The sequence below is a fragment of the Sebastes fasciatus genome, chromosome 23 (genome assembly GCF_043250625.1).
Source record: "Sebastes fasciatus isolate fSebFas1 chromosome 23, fSebFas1.pri, whole genome shotgun sequence".
NCBI lineage: Eukaryota > Metazoa > Chordata > Actinopteri > Perciformes > Sebastidae > Sebastes > Sebastes fasciatus.
In genome coordinates, this window is record NC_133817.1 from 16,598,377 (window position 1) to 16,618,994 (window position 20,618).

Consider the following 20,618-nt stretch of genomic DNA (forward strand, 5'->3'; position numbering starts at 1 on the left):
TGTGTGTGTGAGAAGAGCTATTGTATGAGTCAGCAGACAAACAAACAGTAATACAATAAGGAGAGAACAATATTTTGTGTTCTATTGCAATATTGTGTACATCTGTCTCAATGGAAATATAAAGATGAAGGGAACAAGACAAAGCAGGAAACACGCAGCCCCGGCTGTCACGCAACATAAAGCAGAGCTACTGTATCAGTAGACAGCTGCTTTGATATCATCTAGTTACCTTTCATCCTCTTCTTTTTCTGTCTGTTTATGCGAGCATAAAACGTATTTGTGGTCACTATCTTTTTTTCTTCTCTTCTCCTTTCTCTTCCTTAATGTCTAAGAACTGTTTTTCTATGCCTCCCCTCATCTGTCTCTTTCTCTTTTACTTTAATCTCGTTCTCGTCGATGTTGTTTAACGGTAGCTTCGAGGGAGCGATAGCATCTCTGCCTTTTTAACCTCTTAACTTTATTTTTTGAATCTCCTGTTTACTCTCGTTCATGCACGTCTCTCTCAGCTACCTGTTTTATTTATTTTTTTTATCTCTGGAAATACTGCGTGACTCGTGTGGCGATGGCCTGGATGTTGTTCAGGTTATGTGTGACGCATTTTACAAAAGCCTGGGGGACATCGCAGCGACAACACACAGAGTTTAAACTCTCCTTTTGTCTGACTCAGGGGTAGTCATGTCACGTTGTCCTTAATGGGAGTGATACTAACCTGCCAACACGCTTTTATCACACACTCAAGATGACATACACATACTGTATGCTGTCTCAGTCGACCAGTGACTCACACAGACGGGCTGCAAATGTCAGCCTTGATCTATTTTTAGTATTGATCCAAGTATAACTCAATCAGACTGAGTGGTTTTTAAACAAACACATTGATCTATGGATCACTGCAGTCAAGTGGTGTTTATATGTATCATTCAACATCATAGAGTGTCTTTTTGGGCTTAACATGTTCACATCAATAACCATTAAGGGTGCACCAACCTTTTCTTCCCCGATGCGATACCTCATCTCAGGGTATCCACTGAATACTGTTGCCTCCCTGCATTAGCTCCCAGTTCATTTTTGCATTGATTTAAATTGATTTATTATATGTTTTGATTGTTGACCTTCAGGCCCCTAATTATAGGAAAGATTAGCTGATAGTGGCCTTCTGGCTATCGGGCTTTTGCAATCCGGGCCCCCAAACTTTAGAACAACCTAAATGCTAAAATTAGGTTTACTAAATCTATCACTGCTTTTTAAAATCTCTTCTTAAAACATCCCTCTTTAAAAAAGGCTTTTATCTGTGTGCATTTTATTTCATTTCAATTTATATATCTATATTGTATTTTTGTATTTTATTATTATTGTTTTATTGTATTTTAAAGCACATTTTAAAGAAAAGTACTATATAAATTAAGTTTATCATTTATTATTATTGATCCAATACTAGTGCTTGCTGTTTCCCAGATTTAAAATCAGTATAACTTTAGGGATTAATCGTTTGGTCTATAAAATGTCATAAAATAGTGAAAAATGTCCATCCCAGTTTCTCAAAGTCCAAGGTGATGTCTTTAAATGTTTTTTTGTGATCTAAATCCCCAAAATATTCAGTTTAATATGAAATAAAACTGAGAAAAAGCAGGAAATCTCCATATTTGAGAGGCTGAAAACGCCATTTTGTGCCATTACTTTAACGATTAATCGATTATCAAAATAGATGGCGATTATTTTTCTGTCGATCGACTAATCAATTAGTCGACTTTCGTTGCAGCTCTACATAACTTATTGCGTGTGATTGCACCAGAATCATTTTTATGTAAGTTAACAGGAAGCCAGGGTTTATTGTGACCTGGCCCAACTAGATCTCAAAGAAGACAAGAAAAACTTCTGCAAAAAGGACTATTGTCTGATTTCACCCCAACTATCCATTTCTTTTCAAGTTGCTAATCCATAACAGGTTTGCAGTGACAACAGCATGAGCACAGCAGGCCAAATAACCGTTTGCTCTGTAACTTACCTCAGATCCTCCTGGTGATAGTCCTCCCAGATCGACTGGTGAGATAAAAGCATGCTCTGGGTCCACCCTGGGTTGTTCTACCAGTTGGACATGGCCAGAACACCTCAGAAGGAGGTGGAAAAATGGCTTCCTTGCAATTAATACAAAGCTAGCATTGCTATAGCAGATGCCCCAAAGGACGTCCAATTTCACAATACCTCTGCAAATGTTTTATAGACCTGTAGTGCAATTGAACAGTAAAAATATCTATTAATCTCCTCAGCAGCTTCACCCCTCTCTTGTTAACTTCCATTTATAACTCTAAATTGAACTTCTTTCTCTCCCTCCAGCATTTCCAGTGCACCATCCAGGCTTTACAAGATGAGCTCAGAATCCAGCGGGACCTCAACCAGCTCTTCCAGTCCGATTACTCCGAGTCCGGTCACCTCGGAGGCCAGCCCATCCCCCCTCAGGACATGACGGAGGAGAACTTCCTGCGTCTCCACGGCGAGTACGAGCGGCAGGTGAAAGAGCTCTTTCTCCTGAGGAAGACGGTGGAAGAGATGGAGCTGAGGATAGACACACAGAAACACACACTAACTGCCAGGTAAAGTGTGAAATTCACTGTTACATGATTTCACGGCACCTCTCGCTGCCATTTCAGGCTGCCAGCGTGTGAAGTGTTGCTTTAATTCCTTTCTTTTCTAACAGGGATGAATCCATAAAGAAGTTATTGGAAATGCTGCAGAGCAAAGGGCTGTCGTCACGGGCGACCGAGGAGGACCACGAACGAACGAGGCGGCTGGCAGATGCAGAGATGACCATCCACCAACTGGAGGGCTTCCTGGAGCAAAAAGACAAGGAGACGCTACAACTCAGAGAGGTGTGTGTGTGTGTGTGTGTGTGTGTGTGTGTGTGTGTGTGTGTGTGTGTGTGTGTGTGTGTGTGTGTGTGTGTGTGTGTGTGTGTGTGTGTGTGTGTGTGTGTGTGACTGGCCAGGGAGAACAAAGTGCATTCAAGCATTCCCATGTGTGTGGGTGTGTGTCTTTGTGCACAGCCAGATGTGAGCGTGTGCAAATCACACCATGTCATATCCAGGCAAGGCCTTTGGCTCCTTCCACTCTTGGCTCGCAATTCAGTTTTTAATACAACACAGAAACATCAACACACAAATACACAGGAATGCACATTTTATTGCATTTTCTTTTTGCTACTTAGTCTCTTTTCTAACATCTCTCTCTCAGCTGTTTTAACTCGCAGTTCATCAGCACATTTGTTGTTTTATACAACAGCTCCCTCTAGTGGTGAGGAGCTGTTAATGAACAACAAATTATCACAGATGGACATTCAACTTTTCTGTAACAAAATGTTTATTTCAGTATACAAAATACTTTTGATACGTCTTTTCTGGACACACTCATTTTCAGAAGCAATAACTCATTTTTGATGATGTCTTTTTCAGGACTAGGTTCATTTTCCAAACTTAATTGAATGAAGTAACAAGTATGGAGGACGGAACCTGCCAAAATAAGAAAAATAATAAATAAATAAATAAATTACTCGATAAATAAATAAATAAATATGCCATTAAATGTACAAAAGATTATATAAAACATAAATGTAGGCATTTCTGTTTTAATTTAATTATTTTTTTATTTACATTTGTATTAATTCCCCTATCTATCTACTCTTCTATTTGATTTTCCCTTTTATTTGTTTATTTATTTATTTTTATGAACTTTTAAATTATTTATTTATTTATTTTATTAATTTTAAATTTATTTTGAAATGTAATTATTAATTATTAATCATTATCCGTGGTTCCGTCCTCCACAAATAAGTGCATGGAATATATAGTGTATATATATATATATATATAATATGATAATCAAATAAAAAACACTGTATTGAGTTGAAAAAAACAAAGAGTGTAACATACAGGGAATGGATGAAAATGAAATGTTTATTAATCAATCATAGATAGACTTTATTGTCCCAGAAGGGCAATTTATTTTCACTATCTGCACTTGCTCGTGTCTCACAAGAAAAATATACAAATACAGTAGGGAAACATGCACAAAAAAAGACTTTAATACTAATACACTAATGTGTCAGTGTGCAGACTGATGTGTGATAATGAAATTTATCTCACCGAGCCACCAGGTTAACAACTGTTTCAGTTACACTGAAAAATATTTCAGTGTTTTATGACCGACCAAATGAACCATGAGCTACAGCTGTGAGGGACAAACACACAGAAACACACACAAGAGCAAGTGAAGCTTCATTAAAAGTATCTTATGCAGCAAATGACTAAGAGAGTTAGGCTGCAAGATAATTTTCTTTCCGAGAGGGTTTAAACATAATTAGGAGATACAGTCTCTTCACATTATCACCACTCTGGCCCATGTTTCCTCACGTTGCATCACTGTGCTGGACAGAGTTTCTGTGTTTTGGCAGTATTTGCCAGCAGACATTGTTAATTGCGAAGCAGAAAAGACTTCAGGAAAACCAGAATAAGATTACGCAGTATCTGGAGGAGAGTTTCAGTCTAGGCTAAAGTGAAAATTACAGAGGTAAAGAATGTAGAAAGGTCTATTTGTGTTGCAGACTTCCTGCTGCACCGCTGACACTTCTTTTTTTTTTGACATTCTTCATTTCACTAATTAACCGAGCAGTCGTTGTAGCGTCCTGCAGCTATTTTCAAAATTCTTCAAAAATGTCCCCAGTGGGGGTGGAGCTGTGTGCAGTAAAAAATAAGACTTCTGTGAAAAGAAAGGCTGTAAAAGGCTACAAATTCACTGTTATTTGAATTACACTAAGTATTCAGTAGTGATTACGTTTTACAATTACATATCCTTTTGATTTTAAGCTTATAATCATTATGGCTTTTCTGTTCTTCCATACTTTTGCAATGGCTGCATCAGTTCTAATTTGACCTGTAACACTCCCCAGGAAGTGAGTGTGAGTGTGTGTATGAGAGTTTATTCGAAACTACTACTACTATACTAGTAGAACGTACTGATTTGGCCAAAATTTAGTATGCAGTATGCAAACAAAAGCAAAATCTACAGTATGCCAAAAATACCCGGATGTCGTACTGATTTGGAAACAAATTCCAGTATACATCGGACCAGTCTACCTCTCCTACTGTATCCCATAATGCAGTGCAGGTCTATTGTTACAGCAACAGCAGCCAAAAACGGCTTGTTTTTGAAATTTTATCTTAGCTATTTCAACAATAAATTCACTTCTCAGAATTTTTGAGGTGAGAAATCAACTGTATAGATTGTGAATATTGACAGTTTAATGAAAATGAATGTTTTTTGGAGTTTAGATAACCTGGCGTGACAGCAAGCCAGCGCCTGACGGGGTCCCTAGCTAACCAGCCGGGCAGTCATGCTCACAGACCCCGCTATGAGCTGGCTGGAGCTCTGTCAATAGCCCGGTCTCGCAGACAAGAGTTTTTTCTGTTTCCCTGTTGATGGATGGTTTGTATAAACATCATAACACAAATATCCCTTATAAAGTTAACGGGAACCTGTGATTATCTGCCTTTTTGAAGTAAAAAGCTCACTCGTGAGCCGGCCAGTCACGCTCACAGACACGCTACTTCCTTTCGAAAGTAGGCGTTTTTGAATACAGCAATTCACACTAGCGCCTTAAGCCAAGGCGCCCTACTATCCCTTTCACATATGTGTGTTTTTGTGCTTCCTGGCTCATGCATTAGTCGTCTTTGTCAGCGTCTTGTCAGTGTGTTTCCTCCAAAGGAGAGCAGTGATGCATACGCTGCTACGTCCTCCCCTCTGCTTTCATTCCCTCCCTTTCTCGTACTCTTCCTCCCTGTCCTTTCTTTCTCTTTTTGTGCCTTTTATATCTATCACTACACTCCGCCTTCTTCTTGTCCCCCTTTGCTCTCACTTCATTTGACTAGTGACTTGTGATGTGGGGACAACAGACAGACAGATAGGATTTTATTGCATGTAGCTCAGCAAATTACATTTTGAGACTTTTTTTGAGAATTTCAGGAATAGAAATGTAGTGTAGATCTACCAAATTCTTGCAGGGTTTTTTGTTAGTGATGTATGTTAGATATTATTTTGTGATGCTTCTGTAGTTTGACTTTCAAGCATTTGTAGCCATAAAACTGGATTTCTTTCTTTTGAATTGTTTAATAATGTTTAATTAGGACTTTTTTTTTAGATTCAAGACCATTTTAGATTTCATTCTAACCCGAAGGCTTCAAAGCTTTGAGCTAATTCATTGAATTAACATCATTTGAGGCCGTCAGATTTGATCATTCGTTCCCATTTGAGGCTTAAAGACAGTGTGAGATAGTTAGTAGCGTTCCTTACAGTTGGAAGGATGTGGGATGGACGGATCGACCCGAGGAGGCTAAAAGCCAGCGCCTCTGCGAGAGGGAGACACCACATTCCCGCCTCCCCCTCCATCCCCATCTCTCCCTCTTTTCCAGTTTCTCCCTCCGTCCCTATTCCGCCTCCTTTCCACGTGTCTCCCTTCTTTCAACCCTCTCCTCTGTTCTCCCCTTCACGCCATCACCAACTGTGTTCCTCTCCCTCCTTCCCCGCAGCGTCCCCTCGTTCCCATCGCCGCTCCGTCCATCCCGTCATCCTCCCCTCCTCCTGTCCTCCCCACTATCCCTCTTTCGTCGTCGCCTCCTCCGTCCATCCTTCCCTACAGCACTCGCCATCCTTCCCTGCTCCTGCTCCCCGGCCTACACCGGCCATTCAGCCCTCCTTCCATCCCTGTCCGTCAGTCTCCTTCTGTCCTAGCCCACGACCTTCTCCTCCCTCGCTCCGTCCCTCTGTCCCTCCCTCTCTGTCTCCCGCTGACTATCGTGGTGTCTGTGTCTCTCAGGAGCTGCACAGGAGATACGAAGCAGCTCCAGAATCTACAAAGACCAAGGCCTTGCAGACCGTCATCGAAATGAAGGTAAACATGTGTTGTTGATTATTTCATGTAAATGTGTCTCTGTGCTTTATATTAAAAACAGCATCACTTTATTCTATAGTATGATAAATGTATAGAATCTTGTCTCAGAAATATGTAACTTAATGCAAATCGACGACACAAAAAGCTTCTTGTTGCCTGAATATCCTTTCCAACACTGTACTACACTGTGCATACAGTACATACTGTACATATGGTATGTACTAGATGCTTGCAATATTTATTATTAGACCTAAGTTCAAAGTGTCCACTGGAGAGCACTGACAAGTTAATTTCTGAGCTGTAAAATGTCCCACAATGTGTCTATCTCAATTTAGAAAAAAACTAAACAAATTTAAGGAATTTGTATACAGTTTTTTATGTTAAAAAATTTCCATCAGATAATATGATAATAATATATAAGGGGCGGCTGTAGCTCAGTGGGTAGAGTGGTTGTCCTACTGGCTACATGTCAAAGTGTCCACAGCGAGACACCCGAACTGCTCCCCGGGCGCTTTACAGTAGCCCACTGCTCTTAAGGATGAGTTAAATACAGAAGTCAAATTTCATGTATGTACCTGCATGTACAGTATATGACAAATACAATAAAGTTTATATTTTATATATGGTTATCAGAACTCCCAAATATTGATATCAGATATCAACCTCATATAAGCAGTATTTATTATCAATCATGTAACATAATGTTGTTTTTTCAGTATTATGCATCATGATACATAACCTGAAATTAACACCATGACACAGTTACTGAGTCAGACTTTTTGCAGGATGATTTCATTTGAGAACATCAACCTGAAAATTTCAATTTTAGTTTCAACATCAGCATTTTAAAAAATGTTTTTTTTTACATTTAATCAGATAGATATTCATATCAGTAGAGGGTCTTCTGCTGGGTTATTGTATATTAGTTATTTTTCCATATTGTCCAGACCAAAGTGAACAGTAGAAGTTATCTGAAATGATATCAACCTGCTTGTTGCACAATTATCTTTGTAACTAAAATGCCTGTGTACTATCATTTGTATCATAAAGCCTTAATTTTTCCTTTCCCAAAAGTCTGTTCCCTTGACCCTGCATAAATGTGGTCATATCATTCATGTTTACTTGCATTCATGAGCTATTTGTGTAGATGAATTGCCTTTGATGTCCAGCTTCAGTCAAAAAAATTGCCTACAATCTGTTGCAAACATACTTTTTGGAAATTTGAACACAAACCCACAACTATGTTATGTTTTCTATATCCCACACTAGACTCAGGAGAACAGGAGTTTCCTAACTCTACCAAAACAACTGTCAAAAACTTAAAAACTCCCAATATACTGTAATTGCTCCCTCTAGTGGAGGCACAGATGTTCAAACCTGCAATAATTTACAGTAACAGGAAATAATTTGTGTCTCTGGCTGCCTCCTTCTGTAAAAGTGTCCAGTATAAGAGATCAGATAGGACAAATCGGACAAATTAAAGGCTATACCTAAAGGATTGAAGGGTACATAATGCAGACATCAGTACAGTTATGTTTCATTGTCAGCTACTTCATAATGGTCAGACACTACATCTCCAAACCAGCTAGTTTGGGTATTGCAAGTACTGAAGATGAACAACCGTATATATGTTCCATCCCTCAGTCTAGCTGATGTTACCTTTCGGATGGACTTTCTTTGATTGACTTTCCAGCTCTGCTCATCTGTCAGAAACACCAGAGGAATACATTTCAGTATTTGATCATATTTATGGCCCAGGTACAGTACAGTAAATCCCACCTGGTCTTTTCCTTTTAACACGAGTGTGTTGATGTCCTGCCAGGATGCGAAGATCAGCTCAATGGAGCGCGGCTTGAGAGAGCTGGAGGAGGAGGTGAACATGCTCAAGTCCAACGGAGCTCTGAGCAGCGAGGAGAGGGAGGAGGAGATCAAACAGATGGAGGTCTACAGATCCCACTCCAAGTTCATGAAGAACAAGGTGACACATTCACACACACACACACACACACACACACACAGTTTTTCTGCTTTTCGTGTTTCATAAAGATTGCAGGATTTTGCTTGCTGGGAAATAACTCGACTTCCTTCCACTTGACGGATACAGCTTTAGTGTCAGGAACAGAAAGGGTTACTGGCGGAGCCACGCTCATTAAAACAAACCAGTACTTCTGTCATGTGGGGAGACGAGACAGTTTGGGAATGCAGTCAATGTTTTTTCTCTGTTTGCTTGTTTGAGTTGAAATGTGTGTTTTTGTCTCGTGTTTTTTGTAGAAGGAAGTAATGTACAGCTTCTTTTTTTTTTTTATAGCTCCTATTCTTTGATTTCATCATTGTTAGCATGCATTCTTGATGTTTATAGTAATACATTCAATACCTTACATCCTAGTTTTCTTTAGAAACACAGACATCATCAGCATGTTTGCAGTCTTAAAATGTATTTAAGACCAGGGGTCAACAACCAGAAACGTCCTTATGACTTGTTAGTCAAGAGAAACTATGAATCAAGATACTGGTTCACATATAATGAACGGCTCAAGTAAGATTTGTTCAATGGAGATTCTACAGTGAAACAATATTGGGCCTGTTTATAAGGGCATAAGGAAGTCATAGAAACATCTGAGAGGTGTGTATTCTGATTAAAACTACAGTATCAATTAGGTCTGTGCAAATTCAATATGATAATTTATCGTCTTTCAATGGAATCATATTGTGATGAAATCAGATATCGAGATATCGTCGTCTAAATTGATAATAACAAGCACATACTATCTCAAATTTCTCAGAAAACCTGATCATTTTGCACTAAAGTTCTTGATTAAATGAGAAAATACTCAGTGCTTTTCATTTCTCAAGCATTCAATTCACACGAGAGTATACAAAACCATTTCTATTTCATATAGACTTAATATTTATTTATTGAATTACCAGAAAACATGCTTTGTCGTAATACTGTATATATCGTTATTGAGATATGAAATTACCTGTATCGTGATAGAAGATTTTGGCCATATCGCCCAGCCCTAGTATCGATGTAGATAAAGAGATTTTTAGGTTGAGTAAGGATTACATTATTTTATGTCATTGTCAATATAGTTATGTACCAGTATATGATGGTACAGTAGATTTTTTTCCTTCTTTTCTATATCCTCACTTAATGTTTAATGGTTGTTTATGTGACAAAACCTGTTACATGACTCCTTTTTTACAGGCACATATCAATTACAGCTTGTATGATGTATGCGAACCTAGAGTGTATTAGGTTTTCATATTGATTCATGGTCCTCCATGTCCTAAAGTTTGACATAAACATCAAAACTGTACTACTCACTGACACACAGGATGTGCAGTAGGTGGGTTTCATGCATTATTCCATGCATGTGAGGTGTTTGGATATGCCGTATGTGGCCTGTGAATGTGGCAGCTGATTTGTTGTGGTCATGGTGACGCCCTCTGCTCCTGCCAGGTTGAGCAGCTGAAGGAAGAGCTAACTCTCAGCCAATCAGAGAAGGAGGCGCTAAAGCAACGAGCCAATGAGCATCAACGGGATGGGTCCTCAGTAAGAGACACAACACCTCGGTGTCTATTTGCTCTTTGCTTCTTGATCTCTCTCTCGATCTTTCCGTCTCCCAGGTCGACTGGTTCATGGCAGCTGCTTGAGTAGATTCCCAGTGGAATCCCAGTAGTGTGTTCAGACAGCAATGAGCAACTATAACTCTAAACCAACGGCTGTTGACAGTGATAGTTGTTTTCAAGCAGTCTGAACTGTACAGTTACAGACTGAGAATCCAGCTGTGCTACAGAATGCATATATCTAACCTGCTTCTCTTTCTTCTTGCATGAGGTTTCTCTCAACTAGTGGCTTGGATTAGTTTGCCGAGGTTTTTATATGACTAACTTTCCTGTGTGGTTTGGGTCCATTCTTTTTATGTCATGTTAAATTCACCCCCAATCACCTCATTGAGATGCCAAAGTAACTTTAGGCACACATTTTGGGATAACTGAAAGAATTGACCCTGACCCACTTGTACAGCACAAATAAGTAGTTTGGGATGTTTTAATAGGTGTGTAAGACTGCACTGCACTTTGATGTGTGTCTAACTGTTGTTTCCTTTCCAGGTGAGAAATTAGGAACAAGGATAGTTTTTCCTTTTCAATGTCTCTAGATTAGGCTGCATTCACACCAGATCCAGCAGTGCGGCGAAAACGCAAGTAGGGAGGTAGGGCGTTTGGGCTGGAGGGAGTGCTGGGAAAAAAAGCAGTAGAGTAGAAACAGAATCAACTTTTGGAGAAACGCAACCCGATGTCACACTGTGGCGGACGATCACGTAACCGTTGATCCAGAGCTATACAACCCAGTCATGACAGAGCAAAAGACGTTAATCGTCGCAGTTAATGGGCCATTAGAGTGACTCTCCAACACCGCCGCACAACCCTATAGTGAATCGCCGCAAGGATCTGATCTGGTGTGAATGCAGCCTTATACTTGATCAAACTCACAGCTTCCTGAGCATAAACTGACACAGTAGTCCACGTAGGAGGCCCCTCATAATTTATTCAGTATAAATTCTATTCAATTTAATGTGGACGAGGCGGGTCTATTAGAGCTCCTCTCTTTGAAGAACTATCAGTGTGTGCCCTTGAGCAAGACACTGAACTCCGAATTGACCCATTTACTACTCAAATGTGAATTAAAGCATTCATTCTGTTGGTCTTCTACAATGGAGTCATGAGTAATGGCTAAAACTTCAAATGCACCCTAGAACGAGTGCTCACTTAGTAAAGCTTATAGTGGATTTTAATGCTTTTTGATATAAATAAGCATGTAATCCTCTCTAGTACACACTCTAACTGGGTATTTCTTCTCCCATCTCTTCATGTCGTGTGTGTGTGTGTGTGTGTGTGTGTGTGTGTGTGTGTGTGTGTGTGTGTGTGTGCGTGTGTTTTCAGATGGAACAGGCAAAGCAGGATCTCGGTCGTAAGGACAGCGAGCTGTTGGCTTTCAGGACCAAACTGGAAACTCTGAACAATCAGTTTTCTGACAGTAAACAACACGTGGACGTACTCAAGGAGTCACTCACTGCCAAGGAACAGAGAGCTGCTATACTGCAGACTGAGGTACAGTTACTCTACCGCTTGTAGTTGCTGCTACTCGTCACAGGAAAAATTGATCTTTGGTTTGGAAATATTAATTTCCATTGACTTTTAATTGTGTTTGTGTGTGCACAGGTGGATGCGCTGCGTCTCCGTCTAGAGGAAAAGGAATCTCTCCTCTCTAAAAAGAGCGGACAGATATCAGAGCTGACGGAGGAGAAGAGCACTCAGCACGGAGAGATCAGCGACCTCAAAGACATGCTGGACGTCAAGGAACGCAAAGTCATCGTGCTGCAGAAGAAGGTAAGAAAACACCAAGTACTTCTTTGATTTCCAAATCAAAGTATTTGGTCGCACATCATACCGTAATGCAAACTTAAAACCTTTGTCATCCTGTTAAATGTTTGGAGCTAAGCAGTCATTGCTGTGTTGTTGTTGGACTGCATTTCTTACAGATTAAACAGTGTTTGCACTATTGGTGCATCATCCTAATTAGATTTCCGGTTCGCATCATTTTAGCGTCCATAGGTGGCACTATTTTTGTTGTCTGTTTAGCCAGCCCGTTCTCATTCCCAGGGCGGTATGAGACGCACTGGGCTTTCCATTAACTACAATGTAAACCCATCCGCAGCAACAGTAAACGCTCAGAGAAACTGTGCCGGGAGTGACTGTGATGACATACACTATAGCCTACTAAAACACAAGGCTTTCGTCCAGAAGACCGCTGTTTGTGTCCTGTGCGTTACGTTTCACTTTCACTTTACAATCAGCTGTTTGCTCATGTCCCATGTTCATAACGTCTAGTCACATTGTCACTGTAAAAATATAGTAGTTTTAAGCCCAACCATGTAGCTTTTTTCCTAAACCTAACTAAGTGGTTTTGTTGCCTAATCCTAAGTGTTTTTGTTTAATTCACAACATTAAGCACTTGTTTACTGCAAAAAGTGATGCCGAGGGTTCTGACAAAGCTTCAGTGTGTGACGGGTTGGGATGACAATGGGTTGGTTTAGCCACGGTGGCTATCGCTTCTCATGCTACCTACCAGTACTTCTCTTTATTTTAAACAAACCATTGTCAGTGCCACTGAAATCGTAAAATCACTTCCTTATTCAGTAGATTAATTTCTCTTGGAAAGATTTTGAGATTTTGAGAACAGCAAAACAGTAAAATCTTTAATTGAACAAGCTATAGATTCAATCAGACTGAATACAAATAGTGATCAATAGAAAGAGATTTTATTTAAATGAAAAGGTTGTGGGTGATAATTATTGCCTAATGTTGTTTTGGAACATGATGGATGATATACATGGAGACACATGCAAGTCACTCTTTCAGTGAAATCTGCATGTAAGAATAAGATGTTGTCATGTGATACTACAACCACTAGAGGGGGCTGTAAGACTGTGTGTTGGTTTGGTGCTGAACCAGACAGACTTGTGAGCAGGCAGACAGAAGGACACACAGACAGGCAGGTACACCGGCAGCTACAGTTACTATACAGGTGCTTTCTGCATGTATTTGGCCACTTTTCAGTGTGTTTTTTGTTATATATCTCCAGTTTTAGACGGTAACATCCAATAAATGACGTGCAAAAATTACAGAAAATCCAGTTTACAGTTGAATTCTCCCATTATTAAAATCAACCTCTTCCCTTTCCCTGCCTCCAGTTGTCACTCGTAGAAAAAAATGGCGAGTGCGAGCCAATAATTGATAGAGACAATCAAGCAGGCAGACATAAAGCAGGACAGGGAGGGGGAGGAGAGAGACAGAGTGTGTTTGAAATCAGATGCATACTAATGAGTTCCTCCTGTTCAATAAATGATGACCTCTGCCGTCTTCAAATAGAATACAGTCCGGCGTCTGAGAGGGAGACAGAGACGCTGCTGCTGACTCCTCCTTTATCTAATCTGCACTTATGATTTCATTAATTTCTGCTCTCTTTGCATGTGGAAAAAAACTAAAAATACCTTTCTTTTCTTCTTCTCCACTTAGTCCCTCTCCTCCTCCTCATGTTTTTACCCTGTCATTGTATGTTAGTCATGAAGGAAATTACCATGATAGAATTAATCCTTCTGATCTCCCATCATCCTCTTCTCTTTGTTGTTAAATATTATATGTGAGGAGCATCATGACACAGATGAAGAGAAGCGTCAGCCGGTTATTGTTTTGTTAACATATTCCCGTTCATTATTACGCACGATTTTAGGACTAAAAAGAGGGAAAAGACAGGCATTGAGTGTGTGTAGGGGTTTGTAAATACTGTATATATGTGTGTGTGTGTGCCGAGCATCCAGCAGTTGTCAGTTTCAGGAAGTGCAGACGGGATCAAAGAGCCTCTCTGCCTCTCAATGTCAAGTGTGTGTGTGTGTGTGTGTGTGTGAGAGAGAGGAGGAGGTGTCAGTCAAGCTGTCAGGTGAACAGTTGATTAATGAGGTGCTGGAAATGTTTTACTGTATGAACACACACACATACCCACGATCTCTGCGGTACTGTAAATGTGTGCGTCTCACCTGCAGCGGAGTCAAAGGTTGCATACCAATCCGACTTTCTGTTTTTTTTGTGACGGGTCGTCAATCGCTTGATTTCCTTTCTCTCCGGCGAAGCAAAAAAGAAAAGAAAGAAAGGGAGAGTGAAAAATCTTAATTTTACCACCCAAGATCACTCTTCACATTGAGCTTTCCATCCCTCTCTTTTCTCCTCAATTTGTTATTATTGCTGCGCTGCTCAACCTTTTGTTCCATCCATCATTTAATGAATACCACAAAGTTGACATAGCTCCTTATCTTCGTCTGTGATCTCTCGCACACACATATACACACACACACACACACATTGTGGACTCAGGGAAAGAGCGAGTCCTTCGGTTATTTCTGCTGATTTTGTGTTTTAACAGCAAATTAATCTGCTACCAAATCACTGTGAGAGGAAACAGGAGGAGGCAGGGAGAAAGAGGAGAAAGAGGTGGAGGTAAAGAGAGTATTTGGAGTAAGAGTTAAAGGTGGCAAAGCTTAGAGAGAAAGTTTGTATTTGACAGCACCTCTAGTCAACCCTGTGTATAAGGAGTTGTCTCTCCTATTCAAGACAGTGTTGTGGGCTTTTGTGTTTGTTTTCGACTAGGGCTGACCCGAATGCTTTTGAAGCTTTCACCGTTGCCATGGTAATCAGCCTCCAAATCACTATTCAAATGTGTACAGTAGTGCGGCAGCAGCACTGTCCCAAAACTTCAAATACCTTCGAATATTTCTCAACCAAAGCTTTGAAGCCCAAAAAATATTGTATTCGGGACCGCCCTGTTTTTGACCCAAAGATTCATCTGCTTTAGTGCGGGAGGAAACTGGAGAGAAACAGAGGGAATGTGGGAGGTGTGTGTGTTTATTGGCTGTCAGAGAAACTCACTCAATCACACTGATAGGTGGGAAAAGGGCAATGTCACCCGTTAGGTGTGCCATGGATTCTTAAGAGTCGCCCCCAAATGGGAAGCCAACATAAGCAAAGGGGCCTGAAAATCCAATCCAATCATTTTTTATAATGAATCTGACAAACATTTGAATGTTCGTGATATAATTATTTTATTACTTGTCAGATTTGTTTCATTTTTTTATTTAGTTTTAATGAGTAATGATGATGATGCATTTTTTGCCGAAAAAAAACCTTCAAAAATAATCTAAACCATCATTATTTGTTGTTAATAAGTAGGCGTGTAAATTACAAGTTTCATCACAAATTTCACGATACAGTATTTTCCGATATCGCAAAGTCTGCCATGATATGATTTCAATCCGATTGAATTCAGGGGCCTGCGATCGATATGGGACAATATCATATATTATATTATATCAGTTACCTTTATATGAACTCACAAAAAGCAACTAAATTATGATTTGACAATTTCATTACTGGGCTCTTCCAGACATTTATTTATTCTTTTTAATAAAAGCAATAAAAATAGACCTCCTGTTTCATATTTCATATTGGATCGTTGATAATTGAATCAATATATCAATATGGATCGATGTATCGTTACACCCCCTTTAATAAGTAGAGCCAGGCCAGGCTGATATTATGAGACATTTTTCGCTTATTGTTGATTAATTGGTATCTACATATGCCGGATTGTAAGAAACAAGACATTTCAGATGCAGAAGAATGACACGAGAACATTAAAATGAATTGCAAAAAGTCAATTAATGTTAATAATACACGCTTGCCCATATCACACACACCACATCATTTAATGTTTAATATATTTCAGTTTATAACTGCTCTGATGTTTTTCTTGTTTAGTTTTATAGGCTGCAGTTTTGTACCTTTGAGTCTTGTTCACATATATTTTGTTATATTTGTTGTTGTTTATGGTCGTTATTAAAGCTAATTTAATTTAAGTGTTTAAAAATTGCCGTTATATTTGCTGTTTGTCTGCAGAAATTCATTATCGTCTGGGCTCTAGTTACAGGCTTCTTGCCCCAGTGCTTTGTTTTGGCCGAGTTTTAGAGCCGACGCGCTTGCCAGCATAATATCATTCTTCTGCTAAATGCGTGAATTATGCATCAAAAACAACACTTAGGTTTATGAGTTTTTCTCTCCTTTTTCTCTGTGCAGATAGAGAACCTCCAGGATCAGCTGAGAGATAAAGAGAAACAGCTGGGCGGCCTGAAGGACAGAGTCAAGTCTTTACAGACAGACACCTCCAACACTGACACAGCACTGGGAACACTGGAGGAGGCTCTGGCTGAGAAGGTACACACACACACACACATACACACACATAACGCTGGTCAACCTCAGGTCAACTCCAGAGCAAGGTTACATTAATAATAAAACCACTATGAGCAACTCAGCCGACCACCCACGCAACGACCAAATGACTCTGGAGAAATGGAAATGAACCAATGATCACATCGGCTGCTTCATTATTAAATCATTCACAGTCTGCATTTATAAAAGATTACGAACCATCTAACCTGCTGTCTCATCGCTCGTACTGATGGGAACAGACCCAACAAGCATGCCGTCACCGTCTGGGTGTAAACATTCAGGTGCCGCAGCCATAAAACAGCCCCGAACCACCTGAGCATGGGAACCGAACCCTCAACCGCCTGTTTTGATGATCTGTTATTCTGCACTCGGGACTCGACCCCGATTCTGGGAAGCGAACCAGTGACACGTACACCAGCAGACCACTTTAAAGTGTTTGATGAGAATATATTTTTGTACTGTAATGCGCGGTTATGTTACCGACTCCATCTCCTTCGCACGCACACACACACAGGAAACGGGGCTATTAATTGTCCAGTGACTAATATTCGGGGTGTCAGCTAGATGTGTGAGTGTTGGCAGGCGGAGGTGGCCGACGACTCTCACTTTACTCAAACGACTTTCACAGGCTTTTCTTCCTCCGTTCTCATTGTTTTGGTGCCTTTGTGTATCTTTCCTTTCTATTTCTTTTCCATCTTTCCATCCACCTCTTGCTTTCTTTATACCATTACTCCTTTTCTCTGTCTCTTGTTATGCACTGTGTTATGTTTTCAAAACAGAACAGAAATAAGTGTTTTTACCTAGTGTCGTGCTTTGTTTCATGCTAGTTGTTTTGTCTTTGCAAACAGTATAGATAACCTTTATATTGAACATTCACAATCACCTGTTTATCCTGGATGTCTATACTTGTGAGGACCCTCATTGACATAATACGCTTCCTAGCCCCTAACCCAAACGTTAACCATCCAAACTACTTTCTTAAGCCTCCTCCAGCGCCTCAAATGTCTCTCCACTGTTTTATATCCTTGCACATCAAATAGCTTCAGGTTTCGGACAGATGTTTGGATATAACAAGCAATTTGAAGACGTCAACTTGGGCTCTGGGAAATTGTGATGGGCGTTACACACTATTTTTAAAGGTCTACAAAGTTACAAACTCCAAAGGGAGATGCTCTCCCCAACAGAAACACTGCTCCTGAACTGCCTGAAACGCCTTGATTGAAGTCCCGCCTTTTCTTCCGTAACGTGGTGATGTCACCAAGTAACACATTTGCATAATACCTGCCTAGCGGCTAGTTTGGCACGCCCTCAAACAAAATTAGTTAGAGCAGAGCTGGAGTGGAGTCCAAAGTGTTTGGTCCGGTTGACCAATCACAACAGAGTGGGCCAGCTGACCAATCAGAGCAGACTGGGCTTTTTGGGAGAGGGAGCTCAAACAGAGCGTTTCAGACAAAGGGTGATTACAGGTGCTGCTGCACAGCTGGTGTGAGAAAAGTAAAACGCTTTTTGAACATTAAAGCATGTAAACATGTTCTAGTAGAAACCCAAAATGAAAGCATGCATCTGAAAATAAGCATAATAGGTCCTCTTTAAGGAAATAAAAAAGTGAGGACCGGCCAAAATATCCTCACTTTCCAAAAAAAATGTTTCACTCTCAAGGCTGAAAACTTAATTTGGTCCTCACAAAGGCAGAACTAGAGTACAGTAACACACACACACACACACACACACACACACACACACACACACACATAGCATTGTAAGTTACACTTTTTTGTGTCTGAACTTTCATAGTTTTGCTTGAACCGGCCGCTGCGTTGTTCTATAGCTGGAGAGCGTCGATAGTGTTTTAGTGGTTGTGAATATTACATCTCGTGCCAGAACGTATTACGTGTCTAAAATCACTGTTGGCTGTTAGATCCTGTCAAAGCTGCCATGTACATAAAGTTTAATGCGACTGTTATTAGTATAGAAACTTGATATTGAGTGACTGTGAATAACTGTTGGAGCGTTGACGACTACCTCTCTCTCTCTTATGTTCTTTACCTCTCTCGACTCTTTCTTTTCTCTATTCTTCTAACCTCCTTCTTGATGTCCAGGAGCGAATCATCGAGCGGCTGAAGGAGCAGCGGGAGAGGGAGGAAAGAGAAAAGGGGGACGAGATGGAATCCAGCAGAAAGGAGCTGAAGGAGTTGAGGGAGAAAGTCTCCCATCTGCAGGCTGACCTGGCTGACCGCGAGGTAGAAGACACACAGACACTCTCATGCATATCTGTGCTATAAGTCAGAAAAACACACTGACCGTGTGCCTGTCAAGGAAACGTGATTGATCTATCACGGTAGAACAGACCTCGGATCCTCCCAAGGTCCTCGTGCTGAAGGACAACAATGATAAAACAGTCACATTTCCTTGACAACGATATGCTTCACAACCAATGAAAACAGTGATCGGAGCTGAATTCTTCTTTGTGATTCATGCAAAACACCACAGCAGAGACACCGAGGGACAGACAGAGGATGACATAGCATTTTTGCTTTAGTCATCCTGCAGCGGTTGTACAGCACAGCTCAGTAGGAAAGTTAAAATTAACCACTTCAGGAGCACCAAAATCTCTTCTTTATATAATAATAGTGTCCATACCAACTGTAGAACCAAATCATGGACGAAAACAGAGCCAGATGTCAAACAAGAACCAAACAATAAACCACATCTAGCTAATTACAACATTCAGTCGACACGAGACAGGAAATACATGCACCGATGCATAAAAAAAATGACTTGTTAAATTTAACGCTCCACTTTTTTCAGTACCAAGAGAGACAATGAATAAACAAGTGTACGTTTCGAAGCACACCTGTAAACACACAAGAGTTTCATGTAAAGAGACACATAAACATACAGTACAACCACACTAAAGGGTGTGACCTCAGTTGTGTCGAGACAAACAGTTACGTTGTGGCGTCACAAAACTGAAAATGTGTTGTTATGTGTTTGTTATTTTGAGAGATGCACTTAATTAGTTAGATGAGAAGATAGATACCATTAGTCATGTTTCCATTCACATATTTTGATGCACATTTTGAAGTATTGCATTAGAAAAGTTGTATAGAAATGGCAAAATTTGATAAAACTTCCTCAATTGCAAACGTTTTTTGCAGAATAAACTCAAATGTAACGAACATTTACCTCTCATGACTGATTCGCTGTTTCACTGTTGGCGTCTTCTCGAATATTCCCATTACACACAAATGCTTGTCTTCGTCTCCGGAGAGCATGACACATGGCCAATACTAGCTGACATGAAAGAACAATTAAAACTTGCCCATAGATGGTTAGATTGCCAAGCCTACTTGTTTTGTTTCCAGTTCGCAAACCTCTACTTCTTCTACTCTGTTTACTGGTAGATTACAGCCATGCGTAGCCTATAGCACCAACTTCTGACCAAACTACGCTGTAGCCAAGTTTATTCGCTCTAAACAAACCAGTTGATGATCATATATTTAGGGTACAGTCAAAACTATTCCTTTAAAGGTTCCATTTTTTTAGAAAGATTGAGATTTCCATGTATTTCTTTTCATTATAAAGCAGGTCTAGCTACTATATAAATACTGTGAAAGTATTTAAAATGGTAAATCCACGGAGAAATGCACACAGCCCTTATTCAGAAACTTGCTTTTAAATGAGCCGTCAGGATTTCCGTAAGGTTGTGATGTCACAACCATACAGTCACCGGTAGAAGTGCTGCTTAACTCCGTGTAGTTGACACACACACAGTTAGTTCCCGGCTGCAGTGACGCTGTGAAGATGACGACGGCGCACATGTGGAAGACTGGAA

General features: G+C 40.2%; 1 protein-coding gene across 1 annotated transcript in view; it reads left to right on the top strand.

Annotated features, from left to right (window-relative positions):
- Positions 1 to 1,000: 1,000 nt before the first annotated feature.
- LOC141762360 (ELKS/Rab6-interacting/CAST family member 1-like) overlaps positions 1,001 to 20,618 on the top strand; it is a 123,749-nt gene continuing 104,131 nt past the window's right edge. Inside the window, exons 1-10 of the mRNA XM_074626449.1 lie at positions 1,001 to 1,020; positions 2,268 to 2,591; positions 2,696 to 2,867; positions 6,863 to 6,937; positions 8,760 to 8,915; positions 10,401 to 10,493; positions 11,885 to 12,052; positions 12,164 to 12,331; positions 16,628 to 16,765; positions 18,883 to 19,023. Coding sequence (XP_074482550.1) covers positions 1,001 to 1,020; positions 2,268 to 2,591; positions 2,696 to 2,867; positions 6,863 to 6,937; positions 8,760 to 8,915; positions 10,401 to 10,493; positions 11,885 to 12,052; positions 12,164 to 12,331; positions 16,628 to 16,765; positions 18,883 to 19,023 — 1,455 coding nt within the window. The remainder of the gene's footprint in view (positions 1,021 to 2,267; positions 2,592 to 2,695; positions 2,868 to 6,862; positions 6,938 to 8,759; positions 8,916 to 10,400; positions 10,494 to 11,884; positions 12,053 to 12,163; positions 12,332 to 16,627; positions 16,766 to 18,882; positions 19,024 to 20,618) is intronic.